Genomic DNA, 17,185 nt, shown 5'->3' on the forward strand with positions numbered 1-17,185 from the left:
CTATAAACAAAATGGATATTTGACATGTAAGCCCAACCTTTTTATAACATGTATTAATAGGCCACTTTTAAATTTACCTGCCACATTTCAAAATTTTCTCACATAAGTCCTATTTAATAAATTTCACATACAAATGACAAAATTAAAGCATGAAACTTTCACACATGCATGTACACATACAATAAGCATAGAATATAACGGTTAATTATTTTTATGACTCAGTTTTGTGGTCCCGAAACCACTTTTCGACTAAGGTCAAATTAGGGCTGTCATATTCTGTGTCTAGCTATACATGCCATGTGTAAATTGTGATAGTGTGATGACTCCTGACAATATTAAACTGTGTTTTTCATACAGTAATGGATCCCGACCGAGCTGTAGCAGATGACGTAGAAAGCAATGCACCAGCCCCCGCTCAAGGGATGGTGCCTGAAGAAAGTAGACCCGTAACTGTGAGCCAAGGGGGGAGGCTAAAGAGGCCTTCTTCCAAGTGATGAATGATCGGTATGCCCAGTTCGTCCGTGCAAACCTAGCCGCTCAAACACAACCTCCTCCACCCCCTCCGAACCCTCAGCCTGTACTCGTGATACCCCAAGGTATAGATTTTATGTGATTTTCTAAAACTCTTGTGCATAAGATTTGGAAGCAAAGAGTAGAGGAGTTTAAAGCTAACACTGAGGATGATGCTGAGAGAGCCGAGTTTTGGCTCGAGAATTCTATTCAGGTGTTCGATGAACTGTCTTATACACTTGAAGAGTGTTTGAAGTGTGCTATTTCGTTGTTGAGGGATGATGCCTACCATTGGTGGAAGACTTTGATTTTAGTTGTGCCTAAGGAGGCGGTTACTTGGGACGTCTTTCAAGAGGAATTCTGGAAGAAGTATATTAGCGAGAGGTTTATCGACAAAAAATGTAAGGAATTTCTTGAACTTAGACAGGGCCGCATGTCGGTTACCAAATATGAACAAGAGTTCGTTCGACTTAGTAAGTATGTCCGAGAATGTGTGCCCAGTAAGGCTAAGATGTGCAGGAGGTTTGAGGACGGACTTAATGAAGATATCAGGGTGTTAGTAGGTATCCTTGAACTAAAGGAATTTTTTGTGCTCGTTGAACGAGCATGTAAGGCTAAAGAATTGACAAGGGAGAAGAAGAAAGCCGAGTCGAACGCTAGAGATATGCGAAAGAGGATGATGAACAAATCAGCCCCAACTCAGTCTAAGAAATCTAAAGATGTGTATTCTCGTTCTTATCCATCGGCAGGACGCTTGCATGGAAATCGTAAAAAGTAAAGTTTGAGTTTCTAAACTTAGGCTACATCTGTAGCTAGCGTAGGAGACGCTAAACCTCATCGACCTGAGTGTGAATACTGCGAAAGACTCCAAGCTCATGTAGGAGGAATAATGGGACGTGTTATAGACGTGGTTTTCAAGACCACTTTATTAAAGATTGTCACGAGACGGACGAGAGATTTCATAATGCAAGACAGAGTGGTTTAGTTTCAAAGGTGAGACCCCCAAAAAGTGTCAGTACTAGAGCTGGCAGCAAAAAAATGACACGAAAGATGATAGTACGATCTAAGGCCAGGGCTCCGGTTAGAGCCTATGCCATACGAGCACATGAAAAAGCATCGTCGCCTAAAGTAATCACTAGTACATTTTCTCTTTATGTCACTGTTGTTATTGCTTTGATAGATCCAGGATCTACACATTCGTATGCATGCATGAAATTGGCATCTAGCTTGAATTTACCCGTGGAGTCTGTAAAATTTGCAATTAGAGTGTCAAACCCGTTAGACAAGCATGTCTTAGTCGATAAAGTATGCAAGAAATGCCCTTTAATGATTAGAGGTCTTTGTTTTCCGGTCGAATTGATGTTGTTGCCGTTTGATAAATTCGATGTTATTTTGGGTATGAATTGGTTGACACTTCATGGTGCTATAGTAGATTGTAAACGAAAAGTTATGGAATTGAGACATGAGAATAGTGAAGTCCTTCGAGTCAAATCAGATGAACTTAGTGGCTTGCCAATCGTAATTTCTTTGATGACAGCTCAGAAATGTACGAGAAAAGGATATGAAGCATATCTGGCTTATGTGTTGAATACAAAGGAATCTGAGTTGAAATTCGAATCAGTGTCTGTTGTATGTGAGTTTGCGGATGTGTTCCCGGAAGAATTGCCAAGTTTATCCCCGGTTAGGGAAGTTGAATTTGGTATTGAGTTAATGCCAGGGACTGCACCTATCTCTATCACTCCGTATAGGATGGCTTCGACGGAGTTAAGGGAATTAAAGTCACTGTTGCAAGAATTGGTTGACAAAGGCTTTGCGAGACCCAGTTTTTCACCTTGGGGTGCTCCCATGTTATTCGTAAAGAAGAAGGATGGTTCCATGAGATTATATATTGATTATCAGAAACTTATAAGGTAACGATTAAGAACAAATATCCATTTCCAAGAATTGATGATTTGTTCGATCAGCTAAAAGGAGCAACATGGTTTTCCAAGATAGACTTGGGGTCCGGTTATTACCAGCTGCGAGTTAAGGAGACAGATGTACCTAAGACTGCTTTTAGAACAAGGTATGGTCACTACGAATTCCTTGTTATGCCTTTTGGATTGACGAATGCTCCGACTGTGTTTATGGATTTGATGAATAGAATATTTCATCCATACATGGATAAGCTTGTTGTAGTGTTCATAGATGACATTTTAATTTACTCTTGAGATGAGACAGAACATATTGAACATCTGAGGATAGTTTTGCAGACTTTGAGGGATAAAAAATTATATGTCAAGTTCAGTAAAAGTAAGTTTTGGCTTCAGGAAGTTGGATTCTTAGGCTACATTGTTTCCAGTGATGGTATTCAGGTTGATCCTAGTAAAATTTCTGCTATTGTTCAATGGAAGCCTCTAAGGAATGTAACCAAAGTTAGGAGCTTTTTGGGCTTAGTTGGTTATTACCGAAGGTTTGTAAAAGGATTTTCTATGATAGCCACTCCTATGATGAGACTGCTGCAAAAGGATGTTAAGTTTGAGTGGATAGAAAAGTGCCAAAAAAGCTTTGAAAAGGTGAAAATGCTATTGACAGAGGCGTCAGTGCTTGTACAACTAGAACCAAGGAAGGAATTTGTAATCTGTAGTAATGTGTCCTTGAATGGACTAGGATGTGTTCTTATGCAAGAAGGAAAAGTTGTAGCCTATGCTTCGAGACAGCTGAAACCTCATGAGAAGAATTATTCAACTCATGATTTAGAATTGGCTGCCATAGTGTTTGCCTTGAAGATTTGGCTTCATTATTTGTTCGGGGAAAAATGCCATGTTTATACCGATCATAAGAGCCTCAAGTATTTGATGACTCAAAAAGATTTGAATTTAAGACAACGGAGATGGTTGGAAATGTTAAAAGATTATGAGCTTATAATTGATTACCATCCGGGAAAGGCGAACGTGGTCACCAACGCTTTGAGCAGGAAGTCTTTATTCGCTTTGAGGGCAATGAATGCACAGATGACCTTATATGACAATGGTTCCATTTTAGCTTAATTGAGAGCTAGGTCGACTCTTCTCCGTTAGATTTGTAAAGCTCAAAAATCTGATGAGAAATTACAAGCTAAGAAAGTTCAGTGTGAAGCAACCAGTGAACCCGACTTTTAGATTGACTCCGATGGATGCTTGAGGTTTCGGGGAAGAATCTGTGTTCTGAAGAATGTTGAGTTAGTCTATATTATTTTACACGAGGCACATAACAGTCGTATGTCAGTTTATCCGAGAAGTACGAAGATGTACAATGACTTGAAGAAAGTTTATTGGTGGAATGGCTTGAAAAGAGATATCTTAGAATTTGTAACAAGATGTTTGATTTGTCAACAGGTTAAAGCTGAACATCAAGTACCCTCTGATTTACTCCAGCCTATTGTGGTCCCTGAGTGGAAATGGGATCGGATCACTATGGATTTCATGACCGGGTTGCTAGTGACTCCAGGAAAGAGAGATGCTATTTGGGTGATAGTCAATAGATTGAATAAATCGACCCATTTTATATCAGTACGCACAGATTATTCTCTAGATAAGTTAGCCGATTTGTACATTTCAGAGGTTGTTAGACTTCATGGTGTGCCATTGTTGATTATTTTGGATAGAGATCCGAGATTTATGTCATGAGTTTGGAAAACATTGCAAGTGGCTTTGGGAACGAAACTAAATTTTAGTACTGCTTTCCACCCACAAACTGATGGACAATCCGAGAGAATAATTCAGACATTTGAAGATATGCTTAGATGTTGTGTTCTTGAGTTTCAAGGTAGTTGGGAAAATTATCTACCTTTGGTTGAATTTGCTTACAATAACAGTTATCATTCTAATTTAAGGATGGCACCTTATGAGGCGTTATACGACCAAAAATGTCAAACTCCTTTGTATTGGACAAGCTTAAGGAAAGTAAAATTTTCAGAGTTGATTTCATCAAAGAAACTGAGGATAAAGTTAAGGTGATTCAAGATTGTCTGAAACCAGCGTCGGATAGATAGAAATCGTATGCGGATTTGAAAAGAAAAGAAATTGAGTATCAAGTGGGTGACAAAGTATTCTTGAAGGTATCACCCTGGAGAAAGGTTTTAACATTCGGTAGAAAAGGTAAATTAAGTCGTCGTTTTATTTTGCCTTATGAGATTATCGAGAGAATAGGACCGGTTGCCTATCTCTTAGCTCTGCCATCAGAGTTGGAAAGGATCCATGACGTGTTCCACGTATCAATGTTATGTCGATATAGATCGAACCCCTCGCATGTGATTACCCCGACAGAGGTTGAAATTCAACCGGACATGACTTACAGTGAGGAACCAGTTAAGATTTTGGCCAAGCAAGTCAAGCAACTGAGGAACAAAAGTATTGCCCTTGTGAAGGTATTACGGTATAGACATGGGGTTGAAGAAGCCATTTGGGAACCAGAGGAGACTATCAAAAGTCAATATCCAAACCTGTTTACTGGTAAGACTTTCGAGGACGAAAGTCCCTAAGGGGTGAGAAATGTATCATCCCAAAATAGGGCCTAGTCAAAATAGTGGTTCCGGGGCCACAAATTTGACGTTAAAATATTGTTTTTATGATAGACATGAGGTATAGAATATGAATATATGCATGTGTTAAAGTTTCATGAGGAAATTCTAAGTATAGGGTATTCAATTGGAAATTAGGGACCAAATTGAATAAGTTGTAAAATTTGTGTTTTAGAAGCAATTTGTATGAAATTGCTTTGGATTATTAATTAGGAGGTCTTAAAGAGCAATTTTCCCAATTTCTAAGTTTTTGGACAAAAATGGAAAAATTTGAAGGAAATGCATTAGGGGCATTTTGGTCATTTGGTATACTAATGAAATAAAAAGGAAAATATGCCAAAAATCAGCTCATTCTCTCCATGTTGCTGCCGAAATTTTAGGGTTCTCCATAGCTAGGGTTTTCAAGCTTTCCAAGCTCTATAATAAGTGCTCCTAAGCCTCGTTTTTAATGTTCTTTGTATTTTTAAAATCCCGGTAAATTGCTCTCTCTATTTCTACCGATATTTCATGATAAGGTTCATGTTTAGAAACTTACCCATGCATGAGAAGCTTATGTTTTGGTAATTTATGGAGGGATATGAGAGTTTAAAGGATGGTAAACAACATTTACTAAGTAGATTTTCATGAAAAGGGCTTTAAGGATTACTTTGTAGAAGTTGTAGAAAACGGTAGAAAAATGTGAAAGAAAGGAAAATGTGGGCTGTTATGAACATGAAAAATGTTTGGCTAGGCTTAGGTAACTAAGAAATCCCATACATTGTATTATCCGAGCCTAGGGACTAAATTACAAATATATAAAAGTATAGGGGTAAAATAGTAATTTTATCCAAGTATGAATTTTGGGTCGGTTTGAGTAATGTTTGTAGTAAATGATCTAAATTTGGTATTATAGATCAAGAGAATCGAGATACGAGCCTTGATCGGGGAAAGAACAAGGTTTACGAGGTTTAGGTTCGATTTCTAATATTTTGTACCAAGGTAAGTACATATGCAAATAAATACATTAATTATTGTTATTAAATAATTTATTGATATTTGTATGCTTAATATGCTTATTTGGCTATGTTTATAATATAACATGTTTTGATGCTTTGCTATATGATTATGAGGCGTTGGCCATGTGAAGAAACCATTTATGTGAGTACGTTCGGTAAAGGTGTGGAAGTCTAAAATCCCATTTGAACCTTAGGAATAGTTGAGCATACAAGTGATATATCACTAAGATAGTCATGTGTGTTTTGAGCTCATTTAATATGTGATACATGCTAGGGTTCGAGTGCAGGGTATCTTGAGTTGTGTTTGGATACTCTCTTAGCTCTTTGAGTAGCCCTGTTGAGAGCGGCATGTGATTCTGTGATATGAGGCACTTCGGTGCACTTTCTGTCAAGTAGCCAAGGCTACGTTCAGGCATTTCTGTGCATTTCTTCCGTGTGTCCGAATCATATTCCAAGTGTTCAATGGGAAACGTAATATGAATTCCGAAAGTAAAATTTATGTAAGCCATATGTGTGCAAGATGGAACAGGTATGTATTAAAACCCTATGAGGACTTAGTATATGATGATATTATGAAAGATATGTATTTGGATAAGCATGTGCATATGATTATGGAAGGTAAGTATAGATATGAGATGATGAAAAGTATCATAATGGATAAGTAATTATGCTTAGATTATCAATAGTTGCAAAATGTAGATTATTTTTATGTGTACTTACTAAGCTTTATAGCTTACCCTCCTCTCTTTTCCCTTCTCTTTAGATATGTCAAGCTAGCTCAAAGGATCAGGAGATGTCGAAGCTCGGATCACACTATCTTCAAGGATTTTGGGTATAAAAGGGTTCAATTATTTTGGTCATGGCATGTATAGGAAACTTGTCTATTTTTTGTATATGTGTCATGTTGAAGTAGTCAAGTGTAATGGCTCATTTGGGCAATGATTATTTTGTATGTGGCCATGTGATTTGGTCCATATTAATAATTGGGATGTATCCCTAAGTTTACCTTTACATGTATACTAAGATGTGTATGTGTTGGTTTGATGGATGATTATTTATATGCTAGTATGTTGCTACATGATTTAGCACTCATAATGGATTGATAATAAGGAATATGGTAAACTATGAAATTGATGTGGAATGACTAAAAGATAAGGTTGCGTGAATACTAATGGACTCGTATGAAAAGAGGTCATAGTGATGCTATATTGTTACATGTTTAAGTGTCCAAATATATCATGGGATATGCCATTGAACATATGGAAGTGCATGATTGTTTACGGGTGACCAATGGCTTGGAGAGTAGCCTCCAAATGGCCCACACGGGTAGATACACGGGCATGTGTATAGGCCGTGTGTTACACACAGTCAGCCCCACGGGCATGTCATTCGGCTGTGTGTCCCCTGCACCTTGAATTTTAGGTTAACATACATGGTAGTTAACACACGGGCTACCAAACGGGCGTGTCCCAGGTCGTGTTAGGAACACGAGCCAAGGACACAGCATGAGCTCAGCCGTGTGAAAACCCATGTAGGCTCGAATTGGAAAATATATCCAATAATTCCACACGGGTGTAGGACATGGGCATGTCCCCAAGCACACGGGCGTGTGCATTGTCTCCACACGAGTGTGTGAGGCTTTAACCTAGAAATTTTCTTAGAATTTTTGTGAGTTCTTGGTTTAGTCTCAGACCGCTAATGATGTATGTTTTGGGCCTTGTAGGTCCATAATAAGGACAGGTTGACTTTAATTGATTGGTTTTAGTTTGAAAGAAATTTTATGGCCCGGTTCTGTATGTTTGGTTCTGCTTAAGCTCGATAATGCCTCATACCCTGTCCCAGCATCGGATACGGGTAAGGGGTGTTACAATTAGAAGGTCATAGTGTAACACCCCGAACCCGAGACCGTCGCCGGAGTCGAACACGAGGTGTTAACAGACTTCAAGCCACTTATTAGAAATTTCCAGACAGTGCGCCAATCTGCATACAGTCGCATTAAAATCATATCTTGAGTTACGAAACTCAAATCCAGATCCGTAAATTTTCCCCGAAACTAGACTCATATATGCATCTAAAATTTTTTCTAGAATTTTGATCTGGCCAATTAGTACAGTTTATTAGTTGAAGTCCCCATGTTACGGGATCGACTACACGACCTTTACACATTACGACTTGGATATCTCCTGTCAGGGGCTTCAATACTGATGCCGTTTGTTTCTATAGAAACTAGACTCGAAAAGGAATCTGTAAATATATGGAATGGCTTCTAATTATCTCTGGTCAATTCATGATGAATTCCCAAAGTCGAACAGGGACTCCAATAACCGTTCTGGCCCTGTCCCATGAGAACTTAAATATCTCTTAACATACAGCTCATATGGTTGCTTCGTTTCTTCTATATGAAAATAGACTCATCGGGCTTCGATTCCATAATTCATTCATTATTTAATTCCATTTTCCCTATTTTTAGTGATTTTTCAATCTCACGTCACTGCTGCCAAGACTGTTACTAAAGCAACTATGCCTATTTCATGATTTCCTTTGATCTAACTAGTGATTCATCATACATGTCACAAATTATGATCATGACTAGCCATACCAAAGGCTAATCATTGTCAAACATCTCCCTACTACACTATTGCCATATCATGAATTTTAACACCAAAATAATCAACCATGGCATATGGCATAAAAATCAATTACCAAGACTTGCAACTTAACATTAGAGAACTAAATCCAACCGAACATTTATGCCATTTTCGCATGGCTAAAAGTTTACATACCAAAGTTCAACAGAGCATATTATCCTATACATGCCAAAATGTTCTCCTAGACCGACTACAAAAAAGATACCAAAAGTTGCTAGCGGTGTGATGACTTCGATGACGATCACGAGCACGCAAAAGGACGAGTCTAAGAAACCTAAAATAGGCGACAAGCAAACACCGAGTGAGTATATAACTCAGTAAGCCATAAGCATTATATTGCCCTTTAGTAATAATATATCATAAGAGAAAATAATTAATGCGGGATTAAAATCCTCCATCCACACCCAAACTGTGCTATAATTCCTTAGGCATTTCGGTTTGATCTCATACCAAGCCCTACTTTGATATTTCATACATTACACCATATGACATTGCATGCATTTATCTTCAAGTATAATCACCACATAGGTCAAGACTTACCAAGCTAAATTCCAAATATAAATAAAATGTCTATTCCTCATGAGCTCAAGGTGTTTACTCGTACCGCTGTCCATGATTGGGTAAGGCCGCACACGTAGAGCATGTATGTTCATTTGAGGATGTGTAATAAGCCCGCACACTTAGTGCTTAATAGTTGAACTCGCACACTTAGTGCTATATAATCAAACTTGCACACTTAGTGCTATACAATTTGAACCCGCACACTTAGTGCCAATTTGTGATCATAAATGTTTACACCCGCACACTTAGTGCCGAAACCAATAACTCAATACATCTCACCTCTTTTCTTTCCATTCAATACTTTCATCACCACATACATACATGTATATATATATATATTTATCATTCCATTCAGCATTATTACTTGGACATTACGACCATTTAAATTAGTACAAAATAAGTGCTTAATGACTTACCTTATATTGGATGAAATGATTCCCAATCGACTACTCGATTATCTTTGCTTTGCCTTTGCTTGATTCTCCCTCTTTGATGTCTTGATCTAAAATGAATACATTTAGTAGTTTAATGAATACATTTAGTAGTTTAATCTTCTTGCTGGATTTTTATGTGTATAATTTAATGGTTTTCACCCCATTTCACAACTATCCTTGTTCAAAATATCAAAACCTCAACCAATATTCGATTAATGCTTCAAGGTCGAATGTATTGTCACCATTAAGTTAATCTAGTCTCAAGTATTTTTAATCCTAATATACAACATCATGAATCAACTCAACCTTATAAGCCAATATTACTCCTACAATCGATTGTAAAGAGTTAACAAAGAAAATATATTTTCACAAACATATACACCCATATGGCCGATTATACCAAATCAAGTTTAACCTTACTTATCTCAAAATTTTCATTCCATACTATCATCCCCATGACATAGCAAAGTTTTGAACCATGGACTAATTAGAACTAAAACTAGCAACTAAAAACATGCATGAATCTCATGGCACAACATCAAACATACCTTAATCTAGATACAAGGATAGCCAACCTCTTCCTAATCCTCTTCCAAACCAACCATGAGCAAGAACCCCTTTCTTCTCCCTTGCGATTTTCGGCCAAAAGGATGAAAAAAAGATGAGCAAATTTTTTTGTTTTCTTTCTCACCTTCACGGCAATGGGGAGGGGGGAGAGAAGCCTTCACACACACATTTTTTTTTCTCATTTTTTTATTGCTCATGCACCTTATTTTATTTATTCCAACATAAAACACTCACCCAACATGTTTCATGACATGTTTTGCCCATGATTCCTTGTCATGGCCGGCCACTAGCACTTGGGGGGGAAATTTGACATGCAAGTCCTCCCTTTTGACTACATGTACTATTAGGTCCTTATAGATTAGCCTATCATTTTTCAAAAGTGTCATACAAGTTCTACTAACTGAATTCACATGCAATCGACTAAACCGAAGCTTGAAATTTTTCACACATTCATAAATACATATTCTAGACAATAAATATCACGTTCAAACATTTTGGTGACTCGGTTTAGCGGTCCCGAAACCACTTCCCGACTAGGGTCAATTTTGGGTGTCACAACTCTCCCCATCAAGAAATTTTCGTCCCGAAAATCTTACCGGTAAATAGGTTTGGGTAACGCTCTTTCATAGAGTTCTCGGGTTCCCAAGTAGCTTCTTCCATCCCGTGTTTGAGCCATAACACTTTTACTAACGGAACCCTTTTGTTTCGCAACTCCTTCACTTCACGAGCTAGGATACGAATCGGTTCTTCTTCATAACTCATATCGGCTTGAATTTCAATCTCGGAGGGGTTTATTACATGCGAAGGATCGGATCGGTAACGTCGAAGCATCGAAACATGGAAAACGTTGTGGATCCTTTCGAGTTCAGGGGGTAAAAGCAACCTATACGCTACTGGGCCAACTCGTTCAGAGATCTCATACGGCCCAATGAATCTCGGACTCAATTTGCCCTTACGGCCAAATTTGAGTATCTTTTTCCAAGGTGATACCTTAAGAAACACTTTGTCTCCCACCTGATACTCAATATCTCTTCGTTTTAAATCCGCGTACGACTTCGGCGATCGATCTTGCTTTCGGACTCTCACGAATTTTACTTACTTTCATTCAGCATCTTTAATCAAATCCACTCCAAAAATTTTACTTTCACCGAGCTCGGTCCAAAACAATGGTGTACGGCATTTTCGACCATACAAAGCCTCGTAAGGCACCATCTTAATGCTTGACTGAAAACTATTGTTGTGCGAATTCAATCAAGGGTAAATCTGTTCCCATGAACCACTAAACTCGAGGATGCAACATCTCAACATATCCTCAAGTATCCGAATTATCCGCCGGATTGACCATCGGTTTGGGGATGAAAAGCGGTGCTAAAATGCACTTGGTACCCAAAGCTTCTTGCAATTTCTTCCAAAATCGTGAGGTGAATCTCGGATCTCATCCGACACAATAGAAATCGGTACCCGTGTAATCTCACAATCTGAGAAACATACAATTCAACTAGCTTATCCAATGAAAAATCCGTACGTACGGGGATAAAGTGAGCTGACTTAGTCAATCTATCAACGACGACCCAAATTGCATCTTTCTTACTTGCCGACACTGGCAAGCCAGATACAAAATCCATCGTGACTCGTTCCCATTTCCATTCAGGTATCATGATTGGCTGAAGCAAACCCGTGGGCACTTGATGTTCCGCCTTTACTTGCTGACATACTAAGCACTTCGAAACAAAGTCGGAAATGTCTCGTTTCATACCATGCCACCAAAACTGGCGTCTTAGGTCATTGTACATTTTTGTACTCCCCGAGTGAATTGACATTCGGCTACAATGAGCTTCGTTCAGAATCATAGAAATGAGTTCTGAATTTCTTGGGACACACAAACGATTTCTGAACCTCAAACAATTGTCATCATCAACTTGAAACTCTGATTCCATATTTGGAACACATTCAGCCCGTTTTGCAACCAATTCATCATCGACTTTTTGAGCTTCACGAATTTGATGAGTCAACAAGGGTTTGGCCTTTAATTCCGCCACTAGTACATTGTCGGATAGAACAGACAAGTGTACATTCATCGCTCGTAAGGCAAACAGTGATTTACGACTTAGGGCATCCGCAACCACATTAGCCTTTCCTGGGTGATAGTCAATGACAAGCTCATAATCTTTTAACAACTCGAGCCAACGTCTTTGTCGCAGATTCAAGTCTCTTTGAGTCATCAAATATTTGAGACTTTTGTGATCCGAATACACATGGCACTTCTCACCAAATAAGTAATGTCGCCATATTTTCAAGGCGAATACGATGGCAGTTAATTCGAGATCATGGGTCGGATAATTTTTCTCATGTGGCTTTAATTGTCTCGACGCATAGGCCACAACTCGACCTCCTTGCATCAATACACAACCCAACCCAAGTAGGGATGCGTCACTATAAATGACAAACTCTTTGCACGATTCGGGTTGCACTAAAGCGGAGCTTCATCAAATAAGTTTTCATTGATCGAAACTTTTCGACATTTTCCGTCCATTCAAACTTAACATCTTTTTGAAGTAGCCGTCATGGGTGTGGCTATCATCGAGAAACCTTTACAAACCGTCGGTAGTAACCAAGAAGTCCCAAAAGCTCGAACCTCAATAGTATTTCTGGAGGCTTCGGTTAAGTATGGCTGAAATTTTGCTCGAATCGACTCGAATACCCGATGCCGATACCACATGACCCAAGAAGCTAACCTCTCTAACCGAACTCACACTTGCTGAACTTAGCATATAACCGCTTATCCGTAAAATTTGCAACACTAATCTCGGTGTTCAAGATGTTCGGTCTCATTTCTTGAATAGACCAAGATGTCATCAACGAACACAACTACGAACCGGTCCAAATACTATCTCAAGATCCGATTCATCAAATCCATAAATACCATGAGGGCATTAGTGAGCCCGAACGGCATCACTAAGAACTCGTAGTGACCGTACCTCGCTCGAAAGCGGTTTGGGTACGTCTGAATCTCGAATCCATAATCGATAATAACCCGACCTCAAATCTATCTTGAAAACACCGAGGCTCCTTTAGTTGATCGAACAAATCATCAATCTGTGATAACGGATATTTATTCTTTATTGTCACTTTATTCAAATGACGATAGTCAATACACAATCTCATGGTTCCGTCCTTCTTTTCACAAACAATCTTGGTGCACCCAAGGTGAGAAACTTGGTCGGCGAAACCTCTATCCGTCAATTCTTGCAACCGAGCCTTCACTCCTTCAACTCGGTTGGTGCCATACGATACGGTGCTATCGAAATTGGCGTAGTCCAGTACAAGCTCAATACCAAACTCTATCTCCCGACAGTGGCAAGCCCGATAATTCTTCGGAAAACGTCCGGTATTCACTAACCACCGCAGCAGATTCGGGTTTCTTTTCTAACTCTTTGTCACCAAGTACATACGCAAGGTACGCCGCACCCCTTTCTTACGTATTTCGAGCCAACATTGACGATATCACAGCTGGCAACCCCTTTAAGTCCGTAGACTCAACTCGGATCATCTCGTTATTTGTGCACCTCAAGTCAACGGTTTTTCTTTTGCAACTCACCACCGCGTCATATACGGTCAACCAGTCCATACCAAGAATAACATCGAATTCATCAAATGGTAAAAGCATCAAATCGGCGGAAAAGCAGATTCTCGGATCATTAGAGGGCATCTCTTACACACTTTGTCAACAAGCGCATATTGACCCAAGGATTTGACACTCGAATTAGGAACTCGATGAGACCTGAATAGGCGAGTCTTCTTGGATGCTAAAGTCTCACATACATAAGAATGAGTAGAGCGAGGTCGATTAATGCAATTACATTAGTGTCAAAAAGAGTGAAAGTACCAGTGATAACATCAGAGGAGGATGCTTCCTCTCGTGCACGGATGGCATATGCCCTAGCAGGAGTACGGGTCTCAGATCAAACAGCCGTATCAGTGGCCCCTCTCTGACTACCACTCCTACCTCCTAAAATTCTTGGTGGTCTACCTCTAGCTGTCATTCCACTAGGTCTTGCACCTTGCATCCTATTCTTCTCATCAAGCTCTGTGCAATCTCGAATGAAGTGGTCCTTCAGACCGCATCCGTAACAGGCCCTGTTAGTAGACTTACCCCAACATTCACCTATGTGTCTTCTTCCACATTGGGGGCATTCAGGTTTTTCTTGACGGTTATTGCCCACACTAGCTACCGAAGTAGCTCGGGAGTCCGTCGATGGTCGTGCTCTAATGGAAATTCCCGCAGTCGTCCTCGATTTATTAATGTCCTCCCTAAACTTCTTTACAACTGAGAACGGAGCTTTACCCATCGATCTCTTACGATAGTCTTTAGCTTCAAATTTAGCCTTCTTCTTCTCCTTTCCAAGTTCTTCCGCCTTGCAGGCTCGTTCGACTAGCGTTACGAACTCCTTTATCTCCAAAATACCCACTAGTAGTTTTAAATCTTCATTCAATCCTTCTTCAAATCTTTTGCATATAGCAACCTCATCGGCCACACACTCCCGAGCATACCGACTAAGTCTTACGAACTCATGTTCGTATTCAAGTACTGTCATACGGCCTTGCTTGAGTTCCAAGAATTCCTTACGCTTTTGATCGATGAACCGTTGACTAATATATTTCTTTCGAAATTCAGTTTGAAAGAAATCCCAAGTAACTCACTCGTTTGGGACTATGGAGATCAAAGTCCTCCACCAATAGTAAGCTGAGTCTCGCAACAAGGATATAGCACACTTTAGACATTCATCGGGTGTGCATGACAGTTCATCAAACACCCGAATGGTGTTATCAAGCCAGAACTCGGCTCTGTCGGCATCATCAGTAACTATGGCCTTGAACTCCTCAGCCTCGCGCTTCCTAATCAAGTCTACAGGTGGCTTACTCAGCCTCACAGGATCAGTAACTGATGGCATTATGGGCTCTTGGGGTGGATTATTCAAATTCGAGAATTGTTGGACAGCCGGATTGGTTCGGGCGTATTGCGCGACCCACCCATTCATCATGGTAAAGAAGGCTTATTTAGCCCCCTCACCCTGATTATTCGCAGATGACTGAGGTTCAATAGGCGGCGTCCCTTGTGCAGGAGCAGCCGCTACACTTTCAACGTCATCCGCCAAGGTTCTCTCTACACCGGGATCCATTTACTAATCAAAACAAAAATTTTAATCGTTAGAAGTCATCACACATTTAAACATTAACATTAAGGCATGTATAGCTAGACTCATACGTGCTATGGTAGTCCTAGAACCAACTAAACCATAGCTCTGATACCAATAAAAATGTAACACCCCGAACCCGAGACCGTCGCCGGAGTCGAACACGAGGTGTTAACAGACTTCAAGCCACTTATTAGAAATTTCCTAGACAGGCTGCCAATCTGCATACGGGTCACATTAAAAATAATATCTTGAGTTCTGAAACTCGAAATTCAGATCCGTAAATTTTCCCCGAAACTAGACTCATATATGCATCTACAAATTTTTTTCTAGAATTTTTGGTCTGGCCAATTAGTACAGTTTATTAGTTGAAGTCCCCCATGTTACAGGGATCGACTACACTGACCTTTGCGCATTATGACTTGGATATCTCCCTGTACAGGGCTTCAATACTGATGTCGTTTGTTTATATAGAAACTAGACTCGAAAAGGAATCTGTACATATATGGAATGGCTTCTAATTATCTCTGGTCAATTCATGATGAATTCCCAAAGTCAGGACAGGGACTCCAGTAACCGTTCTGGCCCTGTCCTGCGAGAACTTAAATATCTCTTAACATACAGCTCATATGGTTGCTTCGTTTCTTCTATATGAAAATAGACTCATCGGGCTTCGATTCCATAATTCATTCATTATTTAATTCCATTTCCCCTATTTTTAGTGATTTTTCAATCTCACGTCACTGCTGCTGCCAGCACCTGTTACTAAAGCAACTATGCCTATTTCATGATTTCCCTTTGATCTAACTAGTGATTCATCATACATGTCACAAATTATGATCATGACTAGCCATACCAAAGGCTAATCATTGTCAAACATCTCCCTACTACACTATTGCCATATCATGAATTTTAACACCAAAATAATCAACCATGGCATATGGCATAAAAATCGAATTACCAAGACTTGCAACTTAACATTAGAGAACTAAATCCAATCGAACATTTATGCGATTTTCGCATGGCTAAAAGTTTACATACCAAAGTTCAACAGAGCAATTAGCCTGTACATGCCAAAATGTTCTCCTAGACCGACTACAAAAAAAGATACCAAAAGTTGCTAGCCGGTGTGATGACTTCGATGACGATCACGAGCACGCAAAAGGACGAGTCCAAGAAACCTAAAATAGGCGACAAGCAAACACCGAGTGAGTATATAACTCAGTAAGCCATAAGCATTATATTGCCGTTCAGTAATAATATATCATAAGAGAAAATAATTAATGCGGATTAAAATCCTCCATCCACACCCAAAGCGTGCTATAATTCCTTAGGCATTTCGGTTTGATCTCATACCAAGCCCTACTTTGATATTTCATACATTACACCATATGACATTGCATGCATTTATCTTCAAGTATAATCACCACATAGGTCAAGACTTACCAAGCTAAATTCCAAATATAAATAAAATGTCTATTCCTTATGAGCTCAAGGTGTTTACGCGTACCGCTGTCCATGATTGGGTAAGGCCACACACGTAGAGCATGTATGTTCATTTGAGGATGTGTAATAAGCCCGCACACTTAGTGCTTAATAGTCGAACTCGCACACTTAGTGCTATATAATCAAACTTGCACACTTAGTGCTATACAATTTGAACCCGCACACTTAGTGCCAATTTGTGATCATAAATGTTTACACCCGCACACTTAGTGCCGAAACCAATAACTCA

General features: G+C 39.5%; 1 protein-coding gene across 1 annotated transcript; it reads left to right on the top strand.

Annotated features, from left to right (window-relative positions):
- The first annotated feature begins 359 nt into the window (after window positions 1-359).
- Window positions 360-1,288, top strand: LOC108464979 (uncharacterized). The gene is made up of 2 exons (XM_017765270.1): window positions 360-452; window positions 725-1,288. Exons 1-2 carry the CDS (start codon window positions 360-362, stop codon window positions 1,286-1,288), a joined length of 657 nt encoding a protein of 218 aa, XP_017620759.1.
- Window positions 1,289-17,185: the final 15,897 nt, after the last annotated feature.

This window comes from Gossypium arboreum, chromosome 4, assembly GCF_025698485.1.
Source record: "Gossypium arboreum isolate Shixiya-1 chromosome 4, ASM2569848v2, whole genome shotgun sequence".
NCBI lineage: Eukaryota > Viridiplantae > Streptophyta > Magnoliopsida > Malvales > Malvaceae > Gossypium > Gossypium arboreum.

Bases quoted from the DNA above. Each gene is read 5' to 3' on its own strand.
- LOC108464979 (XM_017765270.1), top strand. From the start codon at position 360: ATGGATCCCGACCGAGCTGTAGCAGATGACGTAGAAAGCAATGCACCA. The intron at 453-724 runs GTGAGCCAAGGG...AATTCTATTCAG, and splicing joins AAGAAAGTAGACCCGTAACT to GTGTTCGATGAACTGTCTTA.